The 18,904-nt window shown below is 44.7% G+C and overlaps 1 protein-coding gene across 13 annotated transcripts in view; it reads right to left on the reverse strand.

The window, feature by feature from the left end:
* The window catches only part of spri (Src homology 2 domain-containing protein sprint), a 558,675-nt gene that overhangs the window by 45,160 nt on the left and 494,611 nt on the right, over positions 1–18,904 (reverse strand). For 10 of the 13 annotated variants that reach the window (XM_071661634.1, XM_071661630.1, XM_071661633.1 and 7 more), the window contains one exon: positions 9,209–9,627. In XM_071661634.1, the coding sequence (XP_071517735.1) occupies positions 9,209–9,622 (414 nt within the window). In that variant the 5' untranslated portion in view covers positions 9,623–9,627. Of the gene's footprint in view, positions 1–8,969; positions 9,628–10,817; positions 11,447–18,904 lie in introns of those variants that run through there. The other 3 variants (XM_071661629.1, XM_071661628.1, XM_071661638.1) reach the window with 3 other exon arrangements.

Genomic DNA, 18,904 nt, shown 5'->3' on the forward strand with positions numbered 1-18,904 from the left:
CAAGACTGTGGACAGAAATGGACGCGGCTTGTTTGACACTTCTAATCTGGAATGAGTATAAAGGGGGAAAAAAAATGAAGATCTAAGTTAAAACTCCTGAAAACGACGGTAGGGCCTTTCAGCTAACACGACTTGAAACCAGAAGGGTCAGGTTCAAGCTTGGGTAGGCAATCACATATCCTAGGTGGTGTCGCCGTGCTCAAAAAGGATCTTACCGTCGTGCTGACGTGGTTCAGTCCGCGATCACGCTGCGCATCGATCAAGCGCGGGTCTGGAGGACTACACAGGAGCGGTTGCAAAAGCACTTGTCACAGGTTCAGTAGAGCAAAAACCCAATTCCTCCCTATCTCTCTCTCTCTCTCTCTCTCTCTACATATAACCAGTTTCCTGGTATCAAATCTAAAAACGCTACAACTGAACCTTGAAAATAGTAGAGGCATAAATCTATCCACCTCTCTACCATGGTAACTCCAAAAGCTGACTGAGAGTGTTGTAAAGGTGCCGTGAACATTTCTCTTGCGAGAACCTATTCCATATCTACAGGGATTTCACTCGCCCCAGGACTGAACACAGACCCTTTGTGGAGACCAGCCATACGAGGATGAAGAAAATTTCAACCATCACGATACCTCCTTTCCTAATAATGGGAAACTGATACTTTAATTCCTCCTTTAATTTGCCCTCTTCCCATAACCCTCTCACTTTTACAAGTCACGCCTAACAAACACCTAAGAAGATATAATAAATTTCATTTCATGCCATATAATCTATTTTTCTTCACCAAGGACTGACATGGTTAAGGCATTCTTCTGCCTGAGCCATTTTGGCTCGCACAGAAAAACGAACAACCAAAAGGTGATGACAAGTGCCGCAGCGGTAAACCCCGACATGTCCATCCAGGCTACGATGGACGGCAAAGAATAAACAAGAGAGGCGCCTGGTCTGCACGGCGGCGCTTGGGGAGGAGGGGAGACGAGGGAATCCAACTCTACTACGTCCACTACTAACCTTTTTTCTTTCTTTTTTTTCGTTCGTCGTTTCAACTCGGTCGTCAAGGTTTGTAAAAAAAAAAAAAAAAAAAGAAAAAAAAAAAACGAAAACCATTGCTAGACCTACTTTCAGTGGCTTTTTATTTTCACCAGTTATTCGTACAGGGACGTCGGGCCGCCCGTGTTGAGAACTGAAGGGGGCGTTTCGCGGGCTACCCGGGAGGGTGGAGGGGAGGGATTTAGAGGTTAGTTCCACTTGGTTAACAAAACTTTTAAGCAATTAAAGGCTGCAGGGAACAGGGAGGGGAGTGGCGGCCGGGACGTCGCGAGGCACACACAGTTGTTTTAACTATATTTGTAAGTGAATATCCTCCGGCAGCCAAGATTGGTCAGTTTACCTTCCACTGACTGCCGAGAGAGAGAGAGAGAGAGAGAGAGAGAGAGAGAGAGAGAGAGAGAGAGAGAGAGAGACCCTACTCCCACCTAGTAGTCTGAGAGGCACGAGGGCTGACTAATAAAGGAATGACCTGAAAAGAAACGTAGGCGACTCAACACTGACACACGATCTGCCAGAACTTGAGTTCAGAGTCCTTTTAACCCACCCCCCCATCCCCTAGTGTGATGACATGATCCCTGACGTAACCCCTTAAAGGTAAAGGTAAAAGGGGCCAAAACCATCATACCCAAGGGTTGTACCGTCGTCCTTAAAAGGGGTTATAACACTTATCTTCCTTAGAAATCTGGGTGCGTCGTATGGCACCTTAGCAGCCAAACACGAAGATCCTGTCCGACCAACACCTATTGAGTTACGGACACGTTCATCTCTGTGAAAAAAACTCCGCCCTCCCCCCCCCCCCCCCCCAAACCTGCTCACCTTTTCATGACCTATCTGCCAGGACTCAGGGTTTATACTAGCCTCCCTTATGAAGCCACATCGACATGTAGACCACCGGCAAACCACGCTACTCTACGACGTGACCTAAGCATCAGTGTTGTTTGAAAACCGGTGTTGTGATTTACAGTCGGCAGCCGACCGTAGTTCCCGCTGGATAACACAATAATACGGGGTCGAACCACACGCAACCCGCCCCTTTTCACCCGTACTACATATATATACATTTTCTTCACGACTTTCCTTCGTGACGTGTACGCAGAGATCTAATGGACTATGGACTACGAAATCAGCGACCACCAGTTTCTCCGATCAAAGATAAAAAGGAAAGTTGATCGGCGTAAATGTAGTTTATTAATTTATTTACCTTTTTTTGTGGGGGGGAGATAGTTGCACCTGGTGTGTTAAATCACCACTCTATCTTCAATCTTGATGAAAAGTCCACACCACTGAAGTTTACTGTTTATCTAACAGTTGGAAGGAACAACAGTTAACGAAACGACAAAAGCAGTCTGACAACACAATGTGTCAACCATCATATATATATATATATATATATATATATATATATATATATATAAAGAAACAAGGACATAACGTTTCAGTGTCTCGTATACAAACGCGCATTCTTTTTAAGGCTCGACTAACCTACATTTGACAATGTAAAGTTTGGTTTAGGTATCTTTACATGGCTAGGCTACGTTATACACTGTAAAGTTTGGTTTAGGCTAGCTTAACTTACGAACGGTTCGGTTTGATAATTTTTTGTATCAAACGCATATTCCTTACATCTTATCTCATCTACAAAGCCCTAACTACTCTGCGTCTTTTGCTTCCGATTGGGAGAAGGGTAGTGTTCTTCATGGAGATGGAAGTTATCCTCCTCTCAATTTTTCTTATTTTCATCGTCAAATTAAGCGGTCGTTAATTCGTTATTTCGAGGGCACCGTGATTTTAACTAATTAGTATCGACGTACGTCAATGTATCCGTTATAACAAGATCTTTATTCCGCCTGCTCTTGATCACTGTACGGAATTGGAACTACGTAAGGTAGGAGTCGGGTGCCATGGGACATTACTATTTTCCCCTCTGTGCACCTACGAAAGAATACGAGCATTATTTAATGTGATCGTTGCAGATGAAACAACGACTTCTACGGAGCACCTTTAATAATTCCACGGATTTAAGTCGATACAGATTAATTAAATCCGGCGAGCCCTTCAAAAGAATTAATCAACTGTCCGGTAAAAAAAAAAATATAGGAGGGGTAGGGGGGGAGGGAATGTAAATAATTGCATGTCACAGACTAGTTAATTTCTCGATAATTATGGGTCACTAACTCCTTCTGAAGGAAGATGGCGCAAGGAAATTAAATTGTTGCCCGATGATTCATATCGAGACCAACTCAAATGACTTGTGAGGCGGATATTCACGTCACCAAATCTCTGACGTAAATTACCGGGTTAAAAAAAAATCGAAGTTGAGCAAATGCACTATTATCACCCCGACCTTCACGTATCAGAGATACGTACGTACATGGGCTTCTAAGACACCACTTGTAAACACAGTAATTCATATCTCGTACTGATTACCTGACGATTGCGATAGCACTACAAGTATAATGACCGGTGCACCGTATCACTGCTTCCACATTGCGTGATATATGTAGCAAGCTGGTGCAAATACAGGGAACATACCTGACCAAGGCCTCTCGCCTGGCTAGTTCATGGTGGCGCTGGGCGCCGCTTGGGGGGTGGGATGCAGGGCGTGCGCCAATGTTAAGAAGGCGTCAACACGACTGATAACTTACAAGTGGTCCTCCAACAAACACCGCGTGTTCCTGGCAGATAATGCTGGCTACACACCGTGCGTGTACGTGACCAACTCGCGCCCAACCCACACCTACCTAGCGGAAGGAAGTCGGTGGGCGGACACTGCCACGGAACACTGATCACCGCCGCCGCCACCACCACCACCACCACGACCCCAGCCGCAGCTCCCGCAACTGTGAGGTCTCGGGAGCAAACACTGCCCCGACACCCGAGCATGTCTTCAACACCATGCCCCTTCCCGCGCTGAGTCATCAACTCGCTTCCTGTTTCATGCGCTGACAACAGAGCGTTTGGAACGATGACGTGTTTACAGAGTATCCTTAAGATCCACAAAATTATTATCATATAACACCGTGTAGTTCGAGGATAATCCTATCGAGTTGTGACGGACGAGAAGCTAAGAATTATGGTCTAGCCCTTCCTAACTGTGCCTATCTACGCTTACCACATGTCTTTTCCTTGATCAACAATACCGTTCCTCTCTTCTCCCAGGAACATTCCGTAAATACCAATCCTGGGTTCATCTGGAAATGACTTCAACCATCTATCAAGCTTTTTCTTCTCAGTGTTTCTGTAGTTACTCCATGCACGTCTCTCATTTTACCCTGTAGTACCCCAAGGTATTGCTGTTTCTTCCTTGAGGTAATTTCTGATCCTGGACATTATTCTTGGAACCCATAATCTATTACAATGCACACATTATCACGCCTCTCTCTCTCTCTCTCTCTCTCTCTCTCTCTCTCTCTCTTATTCCTTCTAAGCTGTACAGCTGGTGTTCTATCAACTCTTCATCATGTTTCATACATTCTAATCCCTTCAATCTTGCTTTTGAAGTGATTCTGAATCCTCCCTAACGTATTTCTTTCCATCTGTTTGACTGGTGATCACACGACGTATGTATTGAAGTGTCATAATTCGCTATTTGCCTTGAAAGAACCATCTGACTATGGTGCTCCTCGAATTCAAGTTTCTCATTCAAGATGACTTCTATATTTTTGACGTCTACACTTTAAATGTTTTTCCTCGTTTGGCCTTTGTATAGCGAATCACCGATACTCTCTTAACTGTTCAATGACTTATTTGCTTAAATGTCACTTAATTAAATTTCCCCAATTTCGTCTCTGTCCATATGTATATTCAGATGTTCTCGTTTTTTTTTTCCTTCCATTGTCTTTTGATTCATCACACTCGACCATCTACACAGAAGGGATGTAGGCCAATATTTTTGTCACTTGCCCACTTAACCCACAGAAGCATAAAAAAAAAAAGATATATCGAGTTCTGTTATTAAAGTATGGTTAACTGCAAACAATGAGAAATAAGAAAACGATTAGAACTGTAACCGAAAACGCTTATTTGATTGGGGAATAAGTGTATATTAGCCGTTAGGCACCAGATGGCAGCACAATCAGCACATCGGGTATTTTGAAAAGACAAGATCTCTTTTCGTGATACCATCTGGGACTGGCACAGGAATTCTGAGTATATGAAGATACTGTTCATTATCTGAATATAAAGAACGTCAAAGTGCGTCCAGATATGACAATTTATCATCTCTTGTGACAACGCCCCAGAACCATCATAAAACGATTCATTCAATTCAATGTCGCTTATGTCCCAGGAATAAACATGGACGCCACGAGCGTTAAGATCCTTGAGATTAATTTGGACGCCACGGACGTAACCCTTGAGATCAAAGTGAACGTCACAGACATAAGACATGAGATTATTGGGAACGCTACGGACCTAATACCCGAGACTAATGTGGACGCCACGGACGGAATACCCGCGATTAATGTGGACGCCACGATCGTAATAGCCGCGATTAACGTGGACGACACGGACGTAATACCCGAGATTAATGTGGACGCCACGGACGTAATTCCCGAGATTAATGTGGAAGAAAAAGGACGTAATATCCGCGATTAATGTGGACGCCACGGACGTAATACCCGAGATTAATGTGGACGCCATGGACGTAACACCCGCGATTAATGTGGACGCCACGAACGTAATACCCGAGATTAATGTGGACGCCAAGGACGTAATATCCGCGATTAATGTGGACGCCACGAACGTAATACCCGAGATTAATGTGGACGCCAAGGACGTAATATCAGCGATTAATGTGGACGCCACGGACGCAAAACCCGCGATTAATGTGGACGCCACTGATGTAATATCCGAGATTGATGTGGACGCCACGGACGTTGTACCCGAGATTAATGTGGACGCCACGGACGCAGTACCCGAGATTAATGAGGACGCTACGGACGTAGTACCTAAGGTTAATACGTACACCTTGGACGCAATAACCGAGATTATGAACGCAAAGGAGAAAACAGACAAACTTTAGCTGCGTGGAACCGACGAAGAATTCTCGTGGGATTCCAACTCGCCTACTGTGAGCAGCAAGTGTAAACAATGAGGGAACTCTTATTCTCGACAGATAGAAAAAGAAAAAAAATCCTCGGTGTATCACTTACTCACTCTCCACGGGAAACCATGTGATACTAACCTGTTACATTCACTAGAACAAAAAGAAAAATATATTTTTGACTATATGGAGGCATCAAGAAATCTACGAAGGCTACAATGAAATACTAACATCCTTGGTTATAAAATACTACCTATTTAGAGCCATTTTACTTCAGTTTTTAGTAAGTTTTCTTGTAGAATTTGTTTAAATCAAGGAATTTACGTAAAGCAATGCTAAGAAGGTAGAATAAAAATATCAAACAGGTATTAGTTTGTGTGGAAGATTTCCAAGACACGAGTGTCCCAGAGAGAGGACATTACAAGTGATGGTGTTTAGTGTGGTGGTGTCAGTCTGTCTGGCAGGTGTGTACCATGGGGCGACATGCCCCAGGGTGAGACCAGCCAAGCCTCGTCCTCCTCTACAGGTGTCCACCTGGAGGAAAGATCTGGCCTCTCGAACACTACCGACAACAGGTGTTGGTGAGTGGCACTGAGATATGGTACCTTCCACACACACACACACATCCAGCAGCTGCGATATGGTACCTTACACACACATCCAGCAGCTGCGATATGGTACCTTCCACACACATCCTGCAGCTGCGATATGGTACCTTCCACACACATCCTGCAGCTGCGATATGGTACCTTCCACACACACACACATCCTGCAGCTGCGATATGGTACCTTCCACACACATCCTGCAGCTGCGATATGGTACCTTCCACACACATCCTGCAGCTGATGATATGGTACCTTCCACACACACATCCTGCAGCTGCGATATGGTACCTTCAACACATCCTGCAGCTGCGATATGGTACCTTCCACACACACATCCTGCAGCTGACGATATGGTACCTTCCACAAACATCCTGCAGCTGACGATATGGTACCTTCCACACACATCCTGCAGCTGACGATATGGTACCTTCCACACACATCCTGCAGCTGACGATATGGTACCTTCCACACACACATCCTGCAGCTGACGATATGGTACCTTCCACACACATCCTGCAGCTGACGATATGGTGCCTTCCACACACATCCTGCAGCTGACGATATGGTACCTTCCACACACATCCTGCAGCTGACGATATGGTACCTTCCACACACACATCCTGCAGCTGCGATATAGTACCTTCCACACACACTCACATCCTCCAGCTGACGATATGGTACCTTCCACACACATCCTGCAGCTGACGATACGGTAACTTCCACACACATCCTGCAGCTGCGATATGGCACCTTCCACACACATCCTGCAGCTGCGATATGGCACCTTCCACACGCATCCTGCAGCTGAAGATGTCAGAGGGACGAGTCAAAAACACCTGAACACAACGTTAAGTTCCTTGAGCACGAGAGCACGATCCTTGGGGGTATGATGGCATGGCTTTTGACCTGATCCTTATGGGTCAAGTCAAAGGCCAGGTCAGCACACTCCATGGTCGTGTTCAAAGGGCTGTACTGTCTTACTCAAGGATCACACCGGCATGAAGTTGTTACTGTTAAGCTGCGGTACACGAGGTGCAACAACAGACCACACATCACTGTTAGCAAAGGTACAGTGCAATCCAACAGTTCTACAAAGGTGCTACATAACCAGAGAACAACACATAAATAAGGAGACTAAAGGTATTTGACACTACCAGCTAACATGGGAAGAGACATAGCACAAGTAGATGAAGGTTGTTCATTCTGGAAGATAAGTAATAAGGTAGCAGTCAGACAGGAACTGCTCGACAGGATTCAATTCTCATCGTTTCCACAGTTTTCTTCCACGGGAGACCATGACCCTGACGTGGGGGTTAAATACAATGATGCAGGATTCCTGCTAAGTTGTGGCTCCCTGTTTGGTCAGTTCCTCTCGCTTGACCACTCGCATCCGACCAGTCTTAGCCCACCTGTCTATTCACGGCTGCTGATCACCTGTAGCTTCCTGCTGCTGTGTTGGTGTTCTCCCCTAGCAAAATGCTGGCTGCTTCCACAGCTTTTTCTCCTTTGCTTATCAATGCCTTCATGGTTAATTTTCGCCCCCTCTCATCCGGGAAGATATCCTGCTCGTTCTTTATATACCACTACTGCATTGGTCATTTCGTGGTTTCTCAAGTCATTCCAGTCTTCACTTGTCCTTGTTCCTAAGCCTCTACTCGTCTCTCCCATCTATGCTCTGTTGCATCCTCTGCATGGAATTCCGTACACCAAACTTCTCTCTTGTGTATCGTAAATCGTCCGTAAAAGCTTGGAAGGACAAAGGTGAATGGCGATGGAAGCAGCCTACATTATACTTGGGGACAACAGGAAAATACAAGTGGTCGACAGCCACGCCTATGCTGGTGGGCCAAGACTGGTCGAATGCGAGAGGGTAGGCCAGAGGAACTGACCAATCAGGGAGTGCAGCGCAACAGCGATTGGAAACCTGATCCAGCTGCATTGTATATAACCCTGTGTGAGACACTTGTGTCATATTCTCTTGAGAAACATTAAGAATCAAATCCTGACTGGCAGCTTGTATATTACTGCTGTGTTACTACGTAGTTACTATCCTCTCAGCTAACATGGTTAGAGACAAGGTGAGGGTAGCTGAAAGTGCTACACTTCTAACTAACACCGTTAGTGATATAGCTACGGAAGCTGAAAGTGCTACACTACCAACTAACGATGTTAAGACATGGTAAGGGTGGTAGTTGAAGGTGCTACACTACAACAAACAACGTTAAAGACATGGTTAAAGGTGAAAAAAGATGTGTTAGTGAGCGCCATCTACCTGGTAGTTATGATCACCAGACCCGCCACCACTGTAGTCCAGATCAAGGAGCGGAAGGCAGACCCCTCCTGTGTGAGAGGAGGCCGAGGTGGAGGAAGTGTTGGTGTTGGAAGTGGACGAGGAGGTTGTGGAGTTAGTGTTAAAGCTGTTGGAGTCCTGGTGGGCTGGTGGAGCACCTCCGCCACCCCCCTGGCCGACCCCGCTACCTGGCATGACGTGCGCCGTCAACATGAGCCTACCCTCCTGCCTGTGGTGGCCTCCGGCGGCGCTGCAGACACCACCACCGGCGCGTCGTACTCCACCACTGGCGCTCCGCTGCTGGTGTTGTTGGCGGGCGAGCTGGGGCTCGTCAACAGGCTCCTGTTCGGGGCACTCCCGGGGTAGTCGGACGTTTCTGGGGGCTGGGGTGGGCTGTTTGTTGGCGGTGGGGAGTGTGTTGATGGAAATGAGGCGGGGGTGTGCGTTGGTGGAGGGGGTGAGTGAGCTAGTGGGGGCGGTGGGGGAGAGTATGTGGGAGAAGTGGTGGAAGTGGTGGAGGTGGTGATGGTGATGCGTTCCTCCTGACGCACGGTTGTCACCTGACGCAGGGCTCGCTCCAGGGACTGAGATGACTGGCTCTCCCACACTTGCCAGATACTGGTCAGCGACACCATCTCTTCTGAAACGAGAGCAAACACAACACCAGTTAGTACACTGTCTTATCAAACAACACCAGTTACTGTAATGTCTTCTCAAACAACACCAGTTACTACGCTGTCTTCTTAAACAACAGTAGTTAGGGCATCATCATATCAAACAATGCTAGTCACTACACTGTCTTCTCATACAACACCAGTTACAACACTGTCTTCTCAAACAAGTTACAACTCTGTCTCAAACAACACCAGTTACAACAATGTCCTCTCAGACGACAGAAAATACTACAATGCATAATACAATCTCTTCTCCAATCTGTATTATACATATAATACTACACTAGAGGAAGAAAAAACAATCTAGGTACGAATAATGTTACCTTCATAACGTTTTTCATTATTTACGTGTCACTGTACTCACAGCAACGAAACAGACATTATCTGAACCAAGCAAAATATGAGCACAGACAGACAGACACACACACACACACACACACACATATATATATATATCCCTGGGGATAGGGGATTAAGAATACTTCCCACGTATTCCCTGCGTGTCGTAGAAGGCTGGAAATCCTCCCCTCTCGTTTTTTTTTTTTTTTTTTAATTTTCCAAAAGAAGGAACAGAGGGGGCCAGGTGAGGATATTCCAAAAAAGGTCCAGTCCTCTGATCTTAACGCTACCTCGCTAACGCGGGAAATGGCGATTAGTTTAAATATATACATACATATATATATATATATATATATATATATATATATATATATATATATATATACACACAACAGCTGAAAGAAATGAAATATATGACAATAAGGAGAAAACAATATCGTACATAACTGGCTTCAGTGTGGTGTGGAGTGTGTGCGTGTGCGTGCACACATACATAAGAGTAAAGACGTGGCACATATACTCAAGGCTAAGAGACAGAACAACACAAGTGTTTAAAATTCTCTCCCCGTAAAAACGGATGGAGATCAAACACCGTTGTTCAATGTACATATGACGGGACGATCTTATAAGTTGGCCTTGTGTAATGTTGAGAGAGAGAGAGAGAGAGAGAGAGAGAGAGAGAGAGAGAGAGAGAGAGAGAGAGAGAGAGAGAGAGAGAGAGAGAGAGAGAGAATCAAACACGACTGCGATTCAAAAAAAGTAATGCGGCTGATTTCAACGCGATCTACGTGGATCTATCTATCCAGGGTGAGTGTACCTGTTGCGTCGCCAGCAGATGCAGTTAGTCTTCCTCTTGGCGCAGGCGGGGCACTTCCTCCAGCGGGCTGGGATGAGTCGGCGAGGGTCTATCCTGTCACGGAGCTTCGTCAGGGGGGTGCTCTTCCCCCTGTCGGACTCCGTGATAACGATTTTCTCGTGCATTTTTCGGCTGCTCCTCTTGAGCCTCCTATAGCCGGGTGTGTTCACGGCAGGTAATACGGTAGACGTGTATAGTCGTCAAGTTAGGGGAGCACAGCGGGCATGTGAGAGTGCTAGTAAAGGAAGCGGAGAGCGAGCACGAACCAACTGGAATGCGTCGTTAATGATTGAACGCCCGAAGTCAGTTCGCCAGCAGTATTTAGCGTCACGACACATCAGCTGACCACCACCTTCTTCACTTTCGATTCAAACCTTGATACAACACTAGGTATTGTTAAAAGCACTTGCTGTGTTCCGTGAAAGAAATGCTTATTTCATTCTCAAGGCAATATAGTTCTAAGTTTACCACAGAAATAGTTATTTCATTCTCGTGGCAATATAATTCTAAGTTTACCATTTTTGTTTACACTGCTCTTTCTCTGAAATTTTCCGGGGAGGTGATTTACACTTTTCTGTGGGTAAAGGATATATTCATACACTCACAATAGCCTTCAACATACTTTATCGGTGATACAAAGACGTCACATTTACGTCCAGTTAAAATAAATCATCGTCGTCCTCCCCACAACCACTGAGCCCCAGCCAAAAACACCAGTCAGGGATACAATCCACTGAAACGACCATAGTATTTATAAAAAAAAAATGCCCATTATGATGACCAGTATCAATCGTCAAAATGACGCTCAAGTGGGCACTTCCCCTTTCAGAATAATGCCCATTGAAACGACAACTGCGCCACTACCACAGTATCCACTTAAAGAGACTAAAATATATATGTAGGCAATATAACCCCCTCGAACACATTAAGGTAATTATCAGCTCTTGTGCCACTATATTTATGGATTAATCTACTTAGTGATATATATATATATATATATATATATATATATATGTATATATATATATATATATATATATATATATATATATATATATATATATATATATATATATATATATAATCCGGCGTGCGAAAAAGGATCCTTAAATTTCATTTGAATATTCGACTAAAAAAGTTACATCTAACGAGTATAGGCGTTCGCCATTTCACGCTTTATACATAACCTACTTTATCTTTTCCACGTTTTTATATAAATAAGTGGGTTAAGGATGCTGAAGAAGAAAATATAATGCAAGGTTAGCCGACGTAAATCAAATTAAACATTCCTAGACATCAAACCCTATGAAAATCTTAACCTCCCATAGCAGTTAAAATACCATTTTTTGAATATTTTCAACCTATTAGCTACCCTAAGTAGCCTATGCGTGTTTCCTACCCCACAGCCTGGGCCAGGCCTAGGCTACCAGGTTGGGTTAGTTGGTCGACCAAGCTTTTGAAAGCCACAGCCCGAGCCACGTAGCGAGCCGCCGGGTTCGGTACACTTTGTAAGTATACTATAAAAATCCACAGTGCCTCTCATGGTTACAAGTACGTTGCTGTAAAGTCTTTGGGGCGCCCCCGGATGTTTAAAGTGTTCCATCTTTTCGCGCAATATTGCATAAGCTTAGGATGTCAGGGTTTGAAATATGCAAACATTTTCGTTCCGTTGGAAGACTGTGCGCGCGCTGCTGCACACATTTTTCACTCCACGCGTACCCGAACTCAGCGGCTAAACCTCCCAGCAACAACATCGAAACATGACCACAAAATTTACACAATTTCGAACAAAATTAGGTAAATACAGGAGGCTGGCGAGGCTTTCGTTAAGTGCCTTTGATTTCTAAACTGACCGATTGATCCCGTGGAATTTGTAAAGCACTTGAGCCTAATGGTTATTTATACAGCGTTTGTAAACATGAAAAATTTCTCTACAAAAATCAAAAAAAGTTCCCACGCGATTACATATTTCGGCTTCCTTTAAAAGGATCATCAGACTATTTTACATGAACATGACTTAAAATGTCATCAATACCTTTAATTCTTGAACTGTAAATATATATACATATAAAAAAAAAAAATTCTGCACGGGTAATGATAATATGGGAGCAGGTCTGTCAAACCCTCCGTCGACAAAGAATCGTCTCAAAATTGGACCTTCCGTAATTCATCTTCTCATGGAAGTTTCAAGTAATTTTATGTTAGTTAACCACATTTTCTTTGGCTGACTGAGGCACTGACTTAGTATTAACAGATTTAACCTGAGGTGTCGTATATCGTGACGAACACACCCTTATCTTTCTACCACGCAAGTCGTTCCCTTGTGCACTGATTAATTAACCCCGTCTGTACGATCATACGGTACGATAGCATGGCCTTTGACATGACCCTTCAGGTCATTGGGCACGCCATCATAGTTAAGGGTCGTATAGTGGTTCTCAAGGGTCGTACCGTCGTATCCCAAGGGGGTTTTAAACAAAGGCATGACACTTGTCTGCATGAGGTCAAGGGGTCAATTATCGCCCCTACACGACCAGGATTCGAATCTCGGGAGGGGCCCGTGCGTGCATTCTCGTCAGCGACGGTAAACACCACACCACGGACGTTCGTGTGTGTGTGTGTGTGTGTGTGTGTGTGTGTGTGTGTGTGTGTCCACATACCATCGCCGCCGTTCCGATATCACCTATCTCTGTTATCGTGGCGGTGGCATCTTTAAAGGATTTAATTATCTTGCACTTCTGAGAACTCCTCTAGACCCTCCCTCAGCTAAACAACAAAGACGACAACGTAAGAATTACTTCACAAAATCTGCTGAGGTCGTAATGACCCCCACCACTGACCCTTTTGCCTCCCTACCTGTGACCCCCTGACCTTAAAAACCTGTGACACACACGACTGAACCGTGCCATGACCTCTTCAGGAATGTCTAAGCGAGGGTAAGTCCTGAAGCGTCATGGGAGGGGAGGAGGTTAAGCATCCTACGGGTCTTTCAGCAAAGGAGCCCTTACACAGACAAGTGTGGTCAGTAAAACACTGGATAAGGATAAACCACCAAAGCGAATTGTAAAAGAAGGTTTATGAAAAGATCGCCACGCGAAACAAATTTCTTAGATTTTTTTTTTTTTTCTTACCATGAGACTGAGTGAACTCTGACAGACAATAATAATGGGTGGATTAAGTGTACCTGAAGTAACACACACACACAAAAAAAAAAAAAAAAAAAAAAAACCATTTCACACTGCACTACACAGTTGGTTAATAAAGACGTCTGTCTGCTGGATCTCCGAGCAGAAATAAAGAGGGCGGAAGACTTTTCTTCGACGGAGAGAAAATGACTTAAGTGGATGGGGAAACGAAGAACACGTGTAAGATGGGGGTCACCAGTGGTAAGTCAAGAGCTGGGGGTCACTAGTGGTAAGCCATGAGCTGGGGGTTACCAGTGGTAAGCCATGAGCTGCGGGTCATTAGTGGTAAGCCATGAGCTGGGGGTCACCAGTGGTAAGCCATGAGCTGGGGGTCATTAGTGGTAAGCCATGAGCTGGGGGGGTCACCAGTGGTAAGCCAAGAGGTGGGGGTCACCAGTGGTAAGCCATGAGCTGGGGGGGTCACCAGTGGTAAGCCATGAGCTGGGGGGGTCACCAGTGGTAAGCCATGAGCTGGGGGGGTCACCAGTGGTAAGCCAAGAGGTGGGGGTCACCAGTGGTAAGCCATGAGCTGGGGGGGTCACCAGTGGTAAGCCATGAGCTGGGGGGGTCACCAGTGGTAAGCCATGAGCTGGGGGGGGTCACCAGTGGTAAGCCATGAGCTGGGGGGGTCACCAGTGGTAAGCCATGAGCTGGGGGGGTCACCAGTGGTAAGCCATACGACCAAGCCCAGTGACAACTCCTCTTGTTAATTCATGGACATGATCTACTGGGAGATTTAGACTCAAAACCCGAGTACACTTGCGGTTGAAGCCATGGTCACGAGGGAGGCAGAGAACGAGGAGGACTGAAGTAATTAACTTAGGCGACTGACGCAATCCTCTAAGTTTGGTCCTCTGATACACGGTGGATGAAATTCAAGGCACTGAGTGTATACATGCGGAGTAACGAAGACTGGACGAAGGGAGAAGAGGCCTCAATACATAAGCATCATCTACCAGGATATAAACACCAGAAATCGGTGCGTGTGAGAGGGACTTGGGAGTCGACCCACTGCATCTACCATGTCACCAAAAAGACGCGTCGTCTTCCAGAGAGTTTTCTCCAGATGAAAAAAAAAAAAAAATGTCTGCCGGCAGATACTGAACTGTACTTAACGTTCATGCATAAGGAAAAGGCTTAGCAGCAAACACTTCGCAACTTTTACGAAGCCCAAACTAGATTATACTTCTCGGGTTTGGTCGTCCCACTTAAAAGAGGCACTCAAAGAGAGAGAGAGAGAGAGAGAGAGAGAGAGAGAGAGAGAGAGAGAGAGAGAGAGAGAGAGAGAGAGAGAGGGAGAGAGAGAGAGGAGGTCCAGAGGAGGACGACAAGGATGGTTCCAGAATCAAAACAGCCGAGTGAAGAAAACGGGAAAAAGCTAAAAGCCATAAATGTGTCCACCGCGGAAGAAGGTAAGAGTTAGTGGGTGACGCGGATGGAGAGCAGTTTTTCGACGGATGCATCCAGGACAGAACTACCACAGGACATGATGGGAAATTAAGCAAAAAGACTTATCAGAAAATATGTAAAGAATTACTTTATGTATGTATATATATATATATATATATATATATATATATATATATATATATATATATATATATATATATATATATATTTTTTTTTTTTTTTTTTTTTTTTTTGCCGCTGTCTCCCGCGTTTGCGAGGTAGCGCAAGAAAACAGACGAAAGAAATGGCCCAACCCACCCCCATACACATGTATATACATACGTCCACACACGCAAAATATACATACCTACACAGCTTTCCATGGTTTACCCCAGACGCTTCACATGCCCCGATTCAATCCACTGACATCACGTCAACCCCGGTATACCACATCGCTCCAATTCACTCTATTCCTTGCCCTCCTTTCACCCTCCTGCATGTTCAGGCCCCGATCACACAAAATCTTTTTCACTCCATCTTTCCACCTCCAATTTGGTCTCCCACTTCTCCTCGTTCCCTCCACCTCCGACACATATATCCTCTTGGTCAATCTTTCCTCACTCATTCTCTCCATGTGCCCAAACCATTTCATAACACCCTCTTCTGCTCTCTCAACCACGCTCTTTTTATTTCCACACATCTCTCTTACCCTTATGTTACTTACTCGATCAAACACCTCACACCACACATTGTCCTCAAACATCTCATTTCCAGCACATCCATCCTCCTGCGCACAACTCTATCCATAGCCCACGCCTCGCAACCATACAACATTGTTGGAACCACTATTCCTTCAAACATACCCATTTTTGCTTTCCGAGATAATGTTCTCGACTTCCACACATTCTTCAAGGCTCCCAGAATTTTCGCCCCCTCCCCCACCCTATGATCCACTTCCGCTTCCATGGTTCCATCCGCTGCCAGATCCACTCCCAGATATCTAAAACACTTCACTTCCTCCAGTTTTTCTCCATTCAAACTCACCTCCCAATTGACTTGACCCTCAACCCTACTGTACCTAATAACCTTGCTCTTATTCACATTTACTCTTAACTTTCTTCTTTCACACACTTTACCAAACTCAGTCACCAGTTTCTGCAGTTTCTCACATGAATCAGCCACCAGCGCTGTATCATCAGCGAACAACAACTGACTCACTTCCCAAGCTCTCTCATCTCCAACAGACTTCATACTTGCCCCTCTTTCCAAAACTCTTGCATTCACCTCCCTAACAACCCCATCCATAAACAAATTAAACAACCATGGAGACATCACACACCCCTGCCGCAAACCTACATTCACTGAGAACCAATCACTTTCCTCTCTTCCTACACGTACACATGCCTTACATCCTCGATAAAAACTTTTCACTGCTTCTAACAACTTGCCTCCCACACCATATATTCTTAATACCTTCCACAGAGCATCTCTATCAACTCTATCATATGCCTTCTCCAGATCCATAAATGCTACATACAAATCCATTTGCTTTTCTAAGTATTTCTCACATACATTCTTCAAAGCAAACACCTGATCCACACATCCTCTACCACTTCTGAAACCACACTGCTCTTCCTCAATCTGATGCTCTGTACATGCCTTCACCCTCTCAATCAATACCCTCCCATATAATTTACCAGGAATACTCAACAAACTTATACCTCTGTAATTTGAGCACTCACTCTTATCCCCTTTGCCTTTGTACAATGGCACTATGCACGCATTCCGCCAATCCTCAGGCACCTCACCGTGAGTCATACATACATTAAATAACCTTACCAACCAGTCAACAATACAGTCACCCCCTTTTTTAATAAATTCCACTGCAATACCATCCAAACCTGCTGCCTTGCCGGCTTTCATCTTCCGCAAAGCTTTTACTACCTCTTCTCTGTTTACCAAATCATTTTCCCTAACCCTCTCACTTTGCACACCACCTTGACCAAAACACCCTATATCTGCCACTCTATCATCAAACATATATATATATATATATATATATATATATATATATATTCAGGTAGGTATCAGAGTGGCTGGGGGCAGACGGTGGGCCGACACCAAGAGAGAAAGAAAAAAAAAACAATTATCTCACATGACCCGTCCAACATCCATCATGATAAATTACATGATAATCATTTTATTCTTTATTTTTTTCATGAAATTAATTCCTTCCGTCGTGAGATGTGTGGTGGGAACTTTGAGCGTGTGACACACAGGTATGTAATATACATATAGGCTACTGTATCAATGGTCCACGGTAACAGCATGTACTATAAGTGAAGGAAAATTAATCTATTATCCCCAAAGCTTACAGTATGCAGCCGCATATGTAAAAGCATCTAATGATCACGTTTGATCACAGGATTAATGATTAGTTTCAAATTAAAGTATCAATTCTTTAAGTTTGTCCTGAAAAAAATCAGACATTCTTATAAAACGTGCGAGTATATATATATATATATATATATATATATATAAGAGACCATTCCACCCTCTCCCCCTCTTCACGACAGCTGAGAGCAACGAACAAATACATTTACCTGACCTGACTTTTCCTAACTATTTGTCTACATATTCTCCCATGTACACTTCCAGCTTGAAGACCAGTGACCCCCCCAAAAAAAAAAAAAAATGTAAGAGTTTAGAATACCCACAAACTGGTCCAAATACACTAGACCTTCACACACACACACACACACACACACACACACACACACACACACACACATACACATACACCTAGCAAGGCCTTACTAACTCGACAGATGATAGCAGGAATAATATCCCAACGCTCAACAAACACAGCAACAAATACAGTGTCCAGCAAAAAAAAGAAAAAAAGGAAAAGGCTTTGTCTCTGCCCCCCTACCCCTTCACGGACACTGTAACAATAACAATATCCCAATGTACATTACGTTAATTTCAAGTATTGCTCCACTACGCAAATCTACATAAGCATAGTCCCATACGACACAAATCCGGTTCAGATCCACAGCTCACACGAACATGCTGCTGTGTTGCCACCAAAGACCAGCAGATGACAGCATGCTGTTGCTGCTGTGTTACCGGACACGACCCGACCCGTAAAACCATCCAGGCCACAGCACGCTGCTCTGTGTGCGTTACCGGCTAGCCACAGCAAGCCTCTCTGTGCTAGCGCGCTGCATGTCGTTGCATAGTACCGTCCCAGACAGAACTTGTGCCGGCAAACCCCGGTAAATTCACTGTGCACCCTGGGTTGATCCTCTGAGCGGTAGCGCCGGAAAAAAAAGGATCACGGGAGGTCGTGCTTGTGTTCCCATTTCCCTTCCTGTGCATGCTTCCGAGTTACGCTTACTATAACGAACACCAGCGCACTATAACTATGACATGTATGCTCTTCATAAAGCCGAGATCAACCACATAAGTCAA

This window comes from Panulirus ornatus, chromosome 5, assembly GCF_036320965.1.
Source record: "Panulirus ornatus isolate Po-2019 chromosome 5, ASM3632096v1, whole genome shotgun sequence".
Lineage (NCBI taxonomy): Eukaryota > Metazoa > Arthropoda > Malacostraca > Decapoda > Palinuridae > Panulirus > Panulirus ornatus.